We start from the raw sequence: 16,211 nt of genomic DNA, 5'->3' as shown, positions 1-16,211 counted from the left end.
GTCAACAACCTCCATGCCTGTTTCCCTAAAAGGGCGAGGTTAAAAAGTCGAAAGTCTCGAAACCCCAACCCCCAAATCCCCTTAGACCGAGCCATCATACTCCATGCCACCCAATGAATGCTTCTCTTATTCTCATCATGTCCCCACCAGAAACATGACACTAACGATCGAAGCTCGTCGCAAAAGTTCGCCGGAATTTTAAAAACACTCATCACATAGGTAGGGAGTGAATTGACAACCGCCTTTATAAGAACCTCTCCAGCCCTCGACAAAATTTTCCCGCGCCAACCTTGTAATCTTTTGCAAAGCTTGTCCAGTATAATGTCAGTAATACCCTTCTTTAACCGTCCTATCACTGTAGGCAAGCCCAAATATCGAGCTTGCTACTCGACCTCGACCACACCCACTCTAGCAGTAATAGCACTCCGCCGACCCCGAGGAACCCCTTTACTAAACGAGACCGTAATTTTATCAAAATTCACCATTTAATCCGACGCTATCTCATACTTTCTTAATTAGGATCTCATTAATCACATCAGCTATTGGACCATATAGATAGATATATGATTAAATTTTGATAATGACAAGTGTGTGCTTCGTGTTATATATACTCTTGCTTGTAATCGTTTGTTTAGTCTTTAATAGATTGACTTAAGTTTACAAGTTTAGCAAGTAATGTTATAGCATCCTTGGCTATAATATTGAAGATTTGAGAAGCATCGTTCAGGTAATGTTATAGCAGCTTGAGCTATAACATTGAAGATTCTTAAAGCGTCATAGTAACTGTAACGAGTTTCAAGTATGATGATCACTCAAGCAAAAGGCTCGATCAAGTCTTTAACAAGCTCAAGATGAAGAGCTTATGATCAAGATGAAGAGAAGACCCTATCACTGAAGATCTCCAGGAAGATTAGCTAGTATAGGTCTTCGTCTAATAATGGTATCTTAAGAAGAAATATTGGGAAAGTAAAGTTATAGCTATTTCACCTATAACTTTACTTACCAAACTTAAAGTTATAGCTAATTCTATTATAACTTTGGGTTGCATTTGAAGGCACGATTCTAAATAGTTTAAAATAATTTTTCAAAAGATAAAATTCTTCAAACATGTTTCGAAATCATTCGTATATATAATAGAAATTTAATTTCGGTTGTTTAGAGTGAATAATTTGCATTATCCTATTGGTTAGTAAAACGACTTATGAGTTGTCATGCTACCTAGGGTTTGCTAAATTATCTAAACCTAACCCTAATCTATTCCTTGATATTTTGACCTAGGGTTTCGGCCAAGGTGGTCTTATGAGCCGTGTGGTGGCCGACCTTGCTCCCTATGCAAGTAAATTTTGTTAGGTCAAATCTTTTTTGTATTGCCTTAAGATATTTCTATATCTTATCAAATATATTAGATTTACCTTATTTACTTAATTAAAATATCTAGGAGATTAAATTTAGGAAAGATAAGATTTGTTTCTTGTGGAACAACTTACCTTGCCTCACGACACCTCTAGGGTTTCGATCAAAACCCTAGTATTTCTTCACTACTATATATACTTGTGATTTTCATAAAATTAAAATAAGCTTTTCGAAACACAAAAGTTCCTTGCAAACAATTTTGAGTTTAATTTTAATCAAGTATTTTTATTATTTTGCATTTGAAAATCTTTACGAAAAGTTGTGCTCTTTAATTTGCATATTATTCTTAAGGTTACGTTATAAGATAATAGTACTTAATATTATTTCTTACTTGTTCAATTGTGTGAACACTTAGAAGAACAATCAAGTGCTTTCTTAGTAACTTAAGATAATCAAAATCGAATATCTAGTGATATTCAAATTGAGTTATAACTAGAGTTAGTTATACGAGTTGGGTTGATAATTTTGTAATCCGGAGAAAGGTACTAAAATTATTAATCGAGAATAGTGGACGTAGGCTTCGACATGTGAAGCTGAACCATTTCAAAACCGTGTGTCTTTGCAGTTTTCGTTTTTGTTCATTTCATTACGTTCGTAATCACTTAGTTAATTAGTTAAGTTTAATCAATAAAATTTAAGTAATTTAGCACATTGATATAAAATAAAAAGCGGGCATAAGTTTTTAAATACTCAATTCACCCCCCTCTCGAGTATTTCGACTGCGATAGACTCTTCAATTGGTATCAGAGCCTCGCGCTCTTGATTGCCTAACCGTAAAGAGGCTGATCCGTCTATCTTTTTATCTTTTTATTTTATTTTAATTCCGCTGCCTTGCACGTGTGAAATGGATTCCAAGTATCTTAAGTGTCCTATCTTTGATGGGAAGAATTATGGACTTTGGTAAAACATGATGACACACTACATAAAAGGACATGATTGGGAGTGCTGGACGATTATCAAGAATGGACCACACAAAATTTTGGTCGCATCTTCGGAAGGCACTACCTATGAGAAAAAGGAAGAAAACTATATTGAGGCTGATTACAAGAAGGTTGAGAAAAACTCGAAAGCGATAAGCCTGTTACAAAACGGCATGACATCGACTGAATTCGATCGTTTTTCTTCTTGCACTTCGGCCAAGGAAATATGGGATGGTCTTGAGTTGGCCTATGAAGGAACGTCGGCTGTTAGGAAATATCGTATTGACTTGCTGATTCAAAAATATGAACTTTTTAAAATGGAAACGAATGAATCACTCGATAACATGTCAGCACGATTTTCTACTATAGTCAATGTGCTCAAAAATCTTGGTAAAACTTTTAACTCCGATGATATTGCTAGAAAAGTACTTAGGAATTTAACCAAGAAATGGCGTCCCAAGGTCACAGTTATGGAAGAAGTCAGGGATCTCACCTCTCTACCTTATGCAGAACTTATTAGTGCTCTCATGGCTCATGAACTCGTCCTGGATGACGATGAGGCCGAGGCTAGTAACAGTAAGAGCATGGCTCTACAAGCTTATGCTAAGGAAGATGAATATGTTGAAATAGAGGATGAAACAGTTTTGTTTGCTAAACGATTTAATAAATGAATTTTCAGAAATAAGCAAGCAAAGTCGTTCAACAACAACAACAAGTCCTATAATAAGAAAACCTCTGAGTCAAAGAATACGTTTGCTAATAGAGGATGCTTCAAGTGCGGAGAATCCAGTCATATGATTAAGGATTGTCCCACATGGGAGAAAATTAAAGACAAAGCAAAACGTGAGAAGACCAAGAAGGAGTTTAAGCAAGTAATGATGGCATCATGCTGGGGAGATCTCGACACTGAGGACGACGAAGCATCAGAAGAAGAAGAAGTTGCTAATCTATGTCTAAGCAACGTAAGTCTTGACCTATTTTTAGACAGTGATAAAAATAGCGTGGACTCCTATTACTGCTTTTTAGGAGATTCCAATTTAGAAGAAGAAGAAGAGGTAAGCTATCTTGAACTTAAGAAGAGTGTTAAGAAATTGCCTAAGAATGCCTTAATTGAATACTTTGAGCAATCTCTTGATAAGTGTCACGAACAAGAGTTGGAATTAAAAGACTTGAAAGAACAAATTCTCGATATTGCTGAAGAGAATCATCTCCTTAAAGCAAAGGCCAAAAAGCTCAAATCTAAAGGTACAGCTAATATGGCTACAACTTCAGATGTGACAAATGCTGAGAAGAAGGCTCTTGATTCTAAAGTTATAGCTAATGAAGCTATAACCTCAGACCTGAAACTCAACATTAAGCATCTTCAAGCCAAAGTTACAGCTAGTGAAGCTATAACCTTGGAATTGAGGAAAGTCAAAGAGCTTCTTGAGTCAAAGGCTACGGCTAGAGAAGGCGTGATTTCAGATAAAAAGAAGGAAATTGAATCTCTAACTCAGCAATTAAAGGAATCTAAACCGTTCTATTAGATACTAAAAGAACGCATACCGAGATGGTACGAGTTCTTAATGACAGATTCTAAAACTTTCGTGACAATTATGAAGAGACTCATCCTCCCAAGGCCGTAGAGTCAGACCATTCCAAATGCAACAAAGAGATACAGTCCTTAAAAGACTTACTCTTGCATGCTATAAAGGTTCACGAAAAGTGGGAAGGTAGCACACGTGTCCTAAATTTCCTAACTGAGCAATCAGATAATAACATGAAAGTGGGATTAGGGCACGAATGCTATGGTCGCAGAGATCACTCTAAATGCAAATCAACTCCTTCCGAACGAGATTTCGGGAGAATAAAATATGTCAATCTACCAGAATATTTGATTTGTAATTACTGTGGTCACAATGTCACATTGGTCATGTCCAAGAAAACTGTGTCAAATATGCTCAGGATTTAAGAAAAGGAATCAACTTTGTTAAAGCTTCTGACACTGTTTTCGAGGATAATGAATTTATCCTATTTGAACCGAGTACAAATGAAGAACGCAACAATGATCATCGTTGGTTCTATGATATGAGCTTCGACTTTAAGAAGGCCACCAAATCAAAACAAACACCTAAACCTAAAGAGTCCTTCAAAACCAGAACTCCTCCAAAACAAACTGAAAGACCACGACATAAGGAACCCACAACTCAACCTAAAATGATTCCTAGACAAACCCATTCGCCTCCTAAACGTAAAGTTATTAAAAAGGTTTGGGTTAGAAAAGATCTAGTTCTTAGATCGACTAACGTCAAAGGACCAAACTTAGCTTGGGTACCTAAAAACTGTATCTAATTATTTTGCAGGTTGTGGTGAAAGAAAATAACCAATGGTACCTTGATAGTGGATGCTCAAGGCACATGACTGGAGATGTAAATTTATTTCTTTCACTTGAACCCTTCGATGGAGGTAAGGTCACATTTGGTGATAACAAGAAGGGCAAGGTTATCGGTGTTGGTAAAGTTGGAATATCTTCTTCTCATGCTATTAGTGATGTTTATCTTGTTAGTGGTCTCAAGCACAATTTACTAAGTATCTCTCAATTATGCGACAAAGGAAATAAAGTTGTCTTTCATTCAGATTCGTGTCGAATCATAATTGAAGGAACAAGTATTATCGTGCTTGAAGGACACCGTAGAAGGAACGTTTATATGATCGATCAAAATAACATTCCTACTAACTCGTTCACATGCATGAAAGTAACTACAGATGATCCGTGTCTATGGCATAAAAGGTTTGCTCACATAAATTCAACAACGTTGAATAAGCTAAAGAGATGGGATTTGGTTGAAGGACTTCCCTCAATCAAATTTAATCAAGAAACATTATGTGACTCATGTGCTCGTTGCAAACATGTGAGATCATCGTTCAAACCCAAGAGAATGGTAAGTACCAATGAACCACTAGAACTCGTGCATATGGATCTATGTGGCCCAATGAAGGTAAGAAGTAGAGGTGGATCCAGGTATGTCTTTGTTCTAGTTGATGATTATTCTAGATATGTTTGGCCAATCTTTCTCAATTCAAAAGATGAAACTTTCGAAGAGTTTGCAATTCTAATGAAGCTTGCCCAATATAAGTATAAATCAAAATTAGTTTCCATTCGTACGGATCATGGCATCGAATTTGATAACCATGCTTTTATAGAATATTGTAGGGAGAATGGTGTTGGGCATAACTTCTCAGCACCATGAACCCTACAACAAAATGGTATTGTTGAACGTATGAATAGAACATTAGAGGATATGGCACGCAAAATGTTGTTGTGTAGTGGTCTACCTCGTAGTTTTTGGGTTGAAGCGGTTAGCACTGCATGCTATGTGCATAATCGAGCTTTGATTAGATCAATTCTCAAGAAGACTCCTTACGACCTTCTTAGGGGACGTAAACCCAACATATCACATCTACGTTGCTTCGGGAGTAAATGTTTTGTCCATAATAATGGTAAAAATAGATTAAGCAAATTCGATCCCAGAAGTGACGAGGCTGTGTTTGTCGGTTATTCTAGTCATAATAAAGCATACAAGGTTTTCAATAAGAGAACCTTATGCATCGAAGAAAGTGTTCATGTTATTTTTGATGAGAATAATATGTTTGATAAACCTGAATAGGATGCGGAAGAAGATTTGAACAAACCTGATTTCCGACTATCCAGGGATGATCTTCCAGAATTGGATGAGGAAGATAAGGAAATTGAAGGCACAAATGATGAACAAGGAAGCCCTTCGAATGATAGAGGAAAGAGAACTGAGAGTATAGTTGATGTTATTATAACCTCTTCTAAATCCAAACAATTGGAAAATGAAGTTATAACTGATGATGTTATAACATCAAATCCAAATCAAAAAACAAGATCCAGAGTTATACCTGATTCTGTTATAACCCCAAGATTGGATTCAGGGGGAACAAGGCTTGAACCCCAATCATTCGAAGAAGGTGAAACTAGTTCAGATAAAGATGTGCCTCCTGTTTCTAAGAAATGGAGATACAAGGACTCTCATCCAATGGAAACCATTCTAGGAAGTTTAAATGAAGGAGTTCGAATTCGTAAAAAGCTTAACAACTTCTGCTCATTTTACTCCTTCCTCTGAACCATTGAGCCAACAAATATCAAAGAAACACTTGCAGAACCAGACTGGATCGTTGCTATGCAAGAAGAGCTTCAACAGTTCAAACGGAATAAAGTTTGGCATTTGGTTTCAAGGCCTAAAGACCGAACTGTTATTGGTACAAGATGAGTTTTCAAAAACAAGCTGGATGATACAGGAGTTATTGTAAGAAATAAAGCTAGATTGGTTGTACAAGGGTACAATCAACAAGAAGGAATTGACTATGATGAAACCTTTGCTCCTGTAGCCAAACTTGAGGCTATTAGACTATTGATAGCATTTGCTGCTCATAAAGGAATTAAACTATATCAAATGGACGTTAAGACAACTTTTCTTAACGCTTATTTGAATGAGGAGGTTTTCGTGGAACAACATCCAGGATTTCTCGATAGCAAGTTTTAGAACCATGTTTTCAAATTAGATAAAGCTTTGTATGGTTTGAAACAAGCTCCTAGGTCATGGTATGACAGATTATCAAAATATCTTCTTGAAAGTGGTTTTAAAAGAGGATCTGTCGAAAAAACCTTATTCTTGAAAACTTAAAATTCCGATCTATTAATCGTACAAATTTACGTTGATGATATTATCTTTGGTTCAACTAATGATCGTTTATGTAAGTATTTTTCAGAATTAATGACCTCAGAATTCGAGATGAGCATGATGGGAGAACTCAAGTTCTTCCTTGGACTCCAAATTCAACAAACTACTGAAGGAATTATGATACACCAACAGAAATACATCAAGGAGCTAATCAAGAAATTCGGTATGGAAAATTCTAATTCTAAGCCAACTCATATGGGTACAGATAAGAAGTTGTCTAAGGATGAAGACGGTAAGTCTGTCGATGAGACGACTTATCGAGGTAGATTGGCTCACTTCTTTCTTTAACTGCAAGTCGTCCTGATATAATGTTTAGTGTATGCGTTTGTGCTCGATTTCAGTCGTGCCCTAAAGAATCGCATATGATTGCAGTTAAGAGAATCTTGAAGTATTTGATTGGTACATCTAAATTATATCTATGGTATCCTATTGAATGCAATTTCGATCTCATAGGGTATTCAGATGCAGATTATGCAGGTTGTTCATTTGACAGAAAAAGTACTTCCGGCATAGCCATGTTTGTTGGACCGTGTATTATTACATGGGGGGTCAAATAAGCAAAATTCCATCGCGTTATCTACAGCTGAAGCCGAATATATTGCCGCTGGGTTGGTATGTTCTCAACTTTTATGGCTTAAGCAACAATTATGTGATTATGGTGTTAATGTGGGGTGTATACCTATTTTATGTGATAATACGAGTGCCATAATTATATCTAAGAATCCCGCGCAGCACTCGCATACTAAGCATATAGACATTAGACACCATTTTCTACGTGATCATGTAGATAAGGGCAACATAAGACTAGAATTTTATAGTACAGAAAAACAATAGGTTGACAGTTTTAGCAAAGCATTGGCTAGAGAACGTTTTGAGATTTTACGGCTGGAAATTGGTTTAATTGGTGGCAACTAAACTTGTCACAAATATTTTATTTTCCGTATGACTGACTAGATTTGACGAGATTGTATAACTGTGTCCGTATTTTTCGTTGCAAGTTTATTTATGTTAAATGTCATATTATTTTACGAGAATATTCCGTCTGCTAGTCATATATATCTTATGTTTTTATTACGAACCATAAATTCGGTAACAATTTAGTCTTTCATATCCCTTTACCGAAATTCACTACCATATTTCTATCTTTTGCCAAAATTTTATCTTACCATATCTCACAAAATCTAACCCTAACAATATTATCTAATCCCTTGTGTATAATATGGTAAATAAAAAATCTACCTATATCTTGTGTTTCCTACCCCTACACGTTTATCCCTCCACTTTCCTAATCCAACACAAACGTTAACTTACCATATTGCAAATTGCTAATCTCATAAATACTCCACCTTCCATCCGTCCCAATCACCACACAACTCCCTAAAAGTTTTATCTCTCTCAAAACTCTCCTACACTCAACCTCACCATCAATCATCATCATGTCTTTACCTTCAACTCGCTTCCACTCACCTTCAACTCGGTCCACAACTCGGACCGGTTTATCTAAACCAACATGCAACAAGCCCTTTCCTACCACAAACACTCCCTCACCTCAACCAAATCCTAAACCTACCAATCCTGATCATAACCGGGTTGAACCTAATCTAGAGGGAAAACGTCGAAAGCTTAATAAGGGTAAGAAGAAGGATGTTAGTCTTGAGGGTTCGGTTAAAGACGCCGAGGTAGTGGTTAATCAAGATGATTCTCAAAGGATTTTGTTTCGAGAATATATGCCGAATGCAACTATGACGGGTCTTGATAAGGTACGACTTACCGCAGAGGAAAGGACACGGGTAAACCGTGTTGTGAGATACGGTATTCATGGAGGTCGGTCCTATTCTGAAAAGTGGTATTCAAAGGTAGTAGCTTTACTATTTTTCAAGGATTTGTAGTAGACATATCTTATATTTTGCTTTCTTATCGTAGATTACTTTCTCGTATTATAATATCTCTTTGCATGATTAATACGTGTCTCAATATATATTATTCTAGTTGTTTTATGTCTTTTCTCATCTATTCGATGATGCCAAGAGGGGGAAGAAAATGATCGTGACTTAAGTAATTGCCTAAGCTTGCTCCTTGTCAGAACCTTTAATCTCTTAAGGTCCTTAAATGCTATACTTTGTATATAAGTGGATTACTCTTGCGCTCAACTGACTATAACTTTTATAGTATTATGTTGAGGGGGAACTTACACTTAGTGACAAATCGTAAGAGACTTGTCATCATCAAAAAGGGGGAATTTGTTGGACCATATAGATATATGATTAAGTTTTGATAATGACAAGTGTGTGCTTCGTGTTATATATACTCTTGCTTGTAATCGTTTGTTTAGTCTTTTATAGATTGACTTAAGTTTACAAGTTTAGCAAGTAATGTTATATCATCCTTGGCTATAACATTGAAGATTTGTGAAGCATCGTTCAGGTAATATTATAGCAGCTTGAGCTATAACATTGAAGATTCTGAAAGCATCATAGTAACTGTAACGAGTTTCAAGTATGATGATCACTCAAGCAAAAGGCTCAATCAAGTCTTTAACAAGCTCAAGATGAAGAGCTTATGATCAAGATGAAGAGAAGACCCTATCACTGAAGATCTCCAGGAAGATTAGCTAGTATAGGTCTTCACTAATAACGGTATCTTAAGAAGAAATATTGGGAAAGTAAAGTTATAGCTATTTCACCTATAATTTTACTTACCAAACTTAAAGTTATAGCTACTTCTATTATAACTTTTGGTTGCATTTGAAGGCACGATTTTAAATAGTTTAAAATAAGTTTTCAAAAGATAAAATTTTTCAAGCATGTTTCGAAATCATGCGTATATATAATAGAAATTTAATTTGGGTTGTTTAGAGTAAATAATTTGCATTATCCTATTGGTTAGTAAAACGACTTATGAGTCGTCATGCTACCTAGTGTTTGATAAATTATCTAAACCTAACCCTAATCTATTCCTTGATATTTTGACCTAGGGTTTCGCCCAAGGTGGGCTTATGAGCCGTGTGGTGGCCGACATTACTCCCTATGCAAGTAAATTTTGTTAGGTCAAATCTTTTTATATTGCCTTAAGATATTTCTATATCTTATCAAATATATTAGATTTACCTTATTTACTTAATTAAAATATCTAGAAGATTAAATTTAGGAAAGATAAGATTTGTTTCTTGTGGAACAACTTACCTTGCCTCACGACACCTCTAGGGTTTCGATCAAAACCCTAGTATGTCTTCTCTACTATATATACTTGTGATTTTCATAAAATTAAAATAAGTTTTCGAAACAGAAAAGTTTCTTGCAAACAATTTTAAGTTTAATTTTAATCAAGTATTTTTATTGTTTTGCATTTGAAAATCTTTACGAAAAGTCGTGCTCTTTAATTTGCATATTATTCTTAAGGTTACGTTATAAGATAATAGTACTTCATATTGTTTCTTACTCGTTCAATTGTGTGAACACTTAGAAGAACAATCAAGTGTTTTCTTAGTAACTTCAGATAGTCAAAATTGAATATCTAGTGATATTTAATTGAGTTATAACTAGGGTTAGTTATACGAGTTGGGTTGATAATTTTTTAATCCGGAGAAAGGTACTAAAATTATTAATCGAGAATAGTGGACGTAGGCTTCGACATGTGAAGCTGAACCACTTCAAAACCGTGTGTCTTTGCAGTTTTCGTTTTTGTTCATTTAATTACATTTGTCATCACTTAGTTAATTAGTTAAAGTTTAATCAATAAACTTTAAGTAATTAATCACATTGTAAAATAAATAGCGGGCATAAGTTTTTAAATACTCAATTCACCTCCCTCTCTCTCGAGTATTTCGACTGCGATAGACTCTTCATCAGCCTCCTCCATAGAGGCCCGGACAAAAAATATGCTATCATCCGCAAACAAAAGATGGGAAATGGAAGGTGCACCTGCCGCCACTCTTACACCGTGTCGAGGCTCATTCTCTACTGCCCTTTGAAGCAAGTTAGACAAAGCCTCCGCACAAATAAGGAACAAATACGGTGATAAAGGGTCACCTTGACGCAACCCTCTAATCGGTTTAAACTCCTCAGACGGGGCTCCGTTAATTAGCACCAAGAAGGTGACTGTGGAGACACACTCCATGACGCGTTGAATCCAGTGCAAGTCGAAACCCATTGTCTCAAGAACCCGTCTTAAAAAGACCCATTCCACCCTATCATATGCCTTAGCCATGTCCAGTTTGATCGCCATGTTGCAATCCGTGTGTCTGCTATTTTTCATGAAGTGAAAAAGCTCAAACGCAATCAGTATATTATCCATGATCAACCGACCTGGAGTGAACGCACTTTGATTTTCCGAGACAATCTCCCAAAGAAAAAGTTTCAGCCGATTCGTTAGCACTTTCGATACCAATTTATAGGCCACGTTGCATAAACTTATCGGTCGAAAATCGCTAATTTTATCCGGCGCCTTCTTCTTTGGAATTAAGACAATGTTAGTCTTATTAAGCCCTATAGAAGATGCTTCACCCCGCAAAATACCCAGGACCGTAGACACCACATTTGGACCGATAATCTTCCAATACGACTGATAAAAGAGACCATTCATACCATCAGGACCCGGAGCCTTTAAAGGATGCAATTGGTTAAGCGCCTCAATAACCTCCGCTTCACTATAATCTGCTCGTAAGAAGCTATTCGTTCTATCCGTTACCCGTCCCTCCATGCCCTAAAGAATCTCGTTAAATTCAGTCGGTTGCGTCCATGTAAAGAGCTCCTTCAAATAATCATTCGCGACCCTCGACACCTCTTCATCTCCCATTCGCACAGTCCCCCCATCATCAATTAATCGACTAATGAAATTCTTCCTCTTTCTTTCCCCCGCTCTAGAGTGAAAAAACATGGTATTTTTGTCTCCGTCTTTCAGCCATAACGCCCTTGAGCTTTGCCTCCAGTATTGCTCCTCTTGACGATGAAGATTTGCAATTTCTGCGATAATTTTCTTTCGCTTTTGCACCTCACTCACGGACCGATCCCCCTCATTAAGCCTGGCCAACTGTTTTCGTTTCAAAGCAAGCGACCTATTAATTTTACCAATATTAATCTTCCTCCAAGCAAGGAGATCCTTAGCACAAGCCTCCAACGAATGCACCAGGTTCCCATTACCTCGTCAAGCCCTCTGACCACCGCTTCTTCACAACCCTCCTCACCCACCCATATTTGTTCGAAACGGAATCTGCTCCTTGTACGGCTACCAATCTCCCTTCTATAAAAAACAAGCTTTAACGGCGCGTGGTCGGACCATTCCCTATCGAGATGAAATAATTTTGCATATGGGAATAAATCCAGCCAAGATTCAGTACACAAAGCCCGGTCAAGCACACTTTGTCTATTTGCGTCACCAGCCTGTCCATTATCAAAAGTATATTTATACCCTTCCCACGAAATGTCTTTTAGTCCGCACTCATTAACAGCTGCTTGGAAATTGTTCATCTGCCATTGTGCCCTACTCCCCTACCCCCTCATTTCTGTTGAAAAAAGAACTTCATTATAGTCACCAATGCAAACCCATGGTAACGATGATTGTCTAGAAAGGAGTCGAAGTAATTCCCATGAAAGATGACGATCAGCGACGGCTGGCCAGCCGTAGAATCCCGTAATTCTCCACTCCTTATCCCCATGTTTAACATGGAAATCCATATAGTGAACAGAGGCCGACTCAAATGTACAATCGATCTCCTTCTTCCACATAAACGCAAGCCCCCCGATCTTTCCATACTATCAACCTCAATCCCGTTATATCCCTCTAACTTCTCCCTAACTCTCCGCATATCACGACAACAAAGTTTAGTTTCACATAAAAATATCATGGTCGGGGCTTCCCTTCATACCAAAGTACGTAGGGCAGAAACCGTGTCGGGGTTGCCCAGTCCCCGACAGTTAAGGCTTAGGAGATTGTTATGAATCCATCATTTGATCATTTGTTAAGATATATGAGCTACTACCACACCAATTAACTTCACTTAACATGGTGTGAAATATGTAAAAGTGATACTTAAATAATTAAATCCCTTGGCTTGGTATATTTCAGTTATATTAATAATATCCCTTTAACTCCATCGATCATATAGTAAATTTCAATGCAACTTTTGTTTCTAACCAAAATATTTTAAAAAAAATTGTTTTGTATTCATGTAAAATATACCATTTAATTTAACAAGTGAATTTTAACTATAGGTGGAGGAAACAGTTGGTCGTATGCAAAGGTGGGGTGGCCAAGAAATTAAGCCACAAATTTAGCTGGTTAAAAGTGAAGAGAGTCAATTATGACTTATGTTTGTCCAATTTCATATTTTTAAGGCATCATTCTTCACATTATAGTAATGTCAAATCAGAGAGATAAATTGTACGACTTCAGATGTATATTTTTGCTAAGAGGGTTTGTTTTTAACCTCTAAACAACCTTTTATTAGGGGCGGATCTAGGGGTGCGCACCCGCAATTTCTGAATTTTTTTTTTTTGAATAAACTGTATACAAGCATGTTTATCATTTGAGTGCATAATGTGTAACTAGCATTGAAGTGGCATAGTCGACAAGACTAACACATTTGATTGGCAATACCCAGGCTCAATTCCCCATTCGCTCGCTTTCAATCTTTTTTTCATGAGGTGTAAACACTCTTTTTAGTCTTCCGTATGACCTTACCCTTTCAATTTCTTTTTTTTTTTAGTTAGAAATGCCAGACTTCCCAACCTCAACCTCTAATTTTGTAATCTAGATTTTGGATTTTGAGTTCTCTTTATTTTCTATTTCTAATTTTGTGTCCCAAATATCCATTAATTGTTAGTTTAATTGTATATTTATATCCGCCGATTATAGAAATTAGTAACCCTAGTTTCAAAATTTTCAATTGAAATCTTATTTTCTTGTCTCTGCTTAGGGTTTTAAATTTGTAGGTGATAACAAAATATAACTTTAGAACCCTAATTTCAAATTTTTATCAATTTCATGAGGTGTAAACACTCTTTTTAGTCTTCCGTATGACCTTACCCTTTCAATTTCTTTTTTTTTTTAGTTAGAAATGCCAGACTTCCCAACCTCAACCTCTAATTTTGTAATCTAGATTTTGGATTTTGAGTTCTCTTTATTTTCTATTTCTAATTTTGTGTCCCAAATATCCATTAATTGTTAGTTTAATTGTATATTTATATCCGCCGATTATAGAAATTAGTAACCCTAGTTTCAAAATTTTCAATTGAAATCTTATTTTCTTGTCTCTGCTTAGGGTTTTAAATTTGTAGGTGATAACAAAATATAACTTTAGAACCCTAATTTCAAATTTTTATCAATTTCAAATAAGTTATGTATGTTATGTTTCGTTTTAGATTGATGAAGAAATAAAAAAAACTTAGCGTATTTTTGAAATTCTTAAAGACGAGAAGATAAAGCTTCGTCATTATCTTCTCCATTAATGAGTGAATCACCTAAAATACATAATACAATTGACGTTTTGTTCACTACTTGGTTTATACTCCATACAACGCTCTTATGGTGCAACGACCTTTAAAATGTACCGTTTATAAATTGATTTTACGTTAAAAGGTGGTCACTATTTATTACTATATTGTAAAGCAGAGAACTTTTAAAACTGGTAACCTGTTAACACAAAACGGTCACTATTTACCATAAAATAGACATTTTCCCCCGTTGCACACACCTTACAAGTTACAACCGTCACGCACTATGTGCAATGACGATGATTAATTTTTATCACGATTCGATTTGTTCGCATTTTTTTTAAAATTTATGCACTTCCATTTGTAAACTTTTGGGTCAGCCACTTATATTCATCACTATGTATGAATAAAATTTTGTTAATTACTGCATTTTGATTTTATGTTTTTATTAATTAGAGAACTTTTTTTGAACCATTATCACAAAAGTTGATAAGAGACATGACATTTTACAAATGGAATCTGGCAAAGTTTATGATCACAAATTATCAACTCAAGTTTTACAGAAATTTGAGTATGTAGGATGATGACATTGTACTCTAAAACATTTGGCGGACTTCGTTTTGTATCTTTTGCTAATCAATAACTAATAACTTTGTCAAACGAGTCAGATGGATCGGGTCATGAGTCAGGTCATATAAGCCGGGTCAGAATAAGGGTTAGGTATACGAGTGAGATCAAATACGGGTATAATCATACGGATTACGAGTCGGTTATAGGATTAGAGTATAGGCTAAAAATAGTCTTGTGATGCCTTTACTTACCCTTTTTAAAACGATTTTTTTAAAAAAAATAAATAAATCAAATTTAATATTACTACTTAATTAAATTCATTATTTACAGTCCGTTGAAAAAATTATGGAAATTAATTTATTTTAATAATTATTTTTGTGACAACCCACGATTATACGTAAAATGTAAATATGTAAATGATTGTGGAAATACATAGATTTTTAAAACTTTAAGATAAATTGTAACACCCCCACATACCAAGGTGTCTTACCAAGGACCACCCTAGCATGTGAAGTTGTTACCATCTCGGTTACCCGAGGTTAGTATATCAAAATTAACCATTCAGAAACATTTATTAAAGTATAACGTTTTGCGATTACAACGCCTCAAAGAAATACCAAAACGAAAGTGTATAAATCTCAATACATTAAAATCCAAAACATCTAAACTTGTAACAGCGGAAGCTCTAGACTCAAAGTGATGACATCTCATCCTCGTCCCCGCAGTTAAAGATAACATCACCTGTCACAATCTGCTCACCATCCCCGAATGGATCACCACAGTTTTACAAAACAACAACGGGGTCAGTTCACTGAATAATCAAGATAAGCAATATAAAAGAAACAATCACGACAACAACAAGATAACCATCCTCCAATTCCAATCATGCCTCATACCAGATTACCTGCCGCCAGGCCCGCAACAGATAATCCACATCGCCAGTGGGGGACCACAACCTTACTCACCTAAGCTCCACTCATTGCAACGAGCAACAACCCATGTCCATTAATGTGCACATCCCCCTTTGTTAAGGGAAACACAAGGAGCGAATCAAGGGCATGAAGCCATTCCCGAAAATGACTCCACTCAGCCGAGGACGCACCTCACTAATATAGTCAATCCACTACAACTCC

The 16,211-nt window shown here is 36.1% G+C and overlaps 1 protein-coding gene across 2 annotated transcripts in view; it reads left to right on the top strand.

Moving 5' to 3' along the window:
• The window catches only part of LOC141616750 (protein DETOXIFICATION 35-like), a 138,393-nt gene extending 124,704 nt beyond the window's left edge, over positions 1–13,689 (top strand). Inside the window, exons 7-8 of one of the 2 annotated variants that reach the window (XR_012531024.1) lie at positions 7,107–7,690; positions 13,288–13,689. Coding sequence is in view for 1 of the 2 variants with exons in the window: in XM_074433881.1 (XP_074289982.1) it covers positions 13,288–13,350 (63 nt within the window). In the remaining variant the exon portion in view is untranslated. The remainder of the gene's footprint in view (positions 1–7,106; positions 7,691–13,287) is intronic. The other variant, XM_074433881.1, reaches the window with a different exon arrangement.
• Positions 13,690–16,211: the final 2,522 nt, after the last annotated feature.

This window comes from Silene latifolia, chromosome X (genome assembly GCF_048544455.1).
Source record: "Silene latifolia isolate original U9 population chromosome X, ASM4854445v1, whole genome shotgun sequence".
NCBI classification, from domain to species: Eukaryota; Viridiplantae; Streptophyta; class Magnoliopsida; order Caryophyllales; family Caryophyllaceae; genus Silene; species Silene latifolia.
This window is presented reverse-complemented; position numbering and strand designations above follow the sequence as displayed.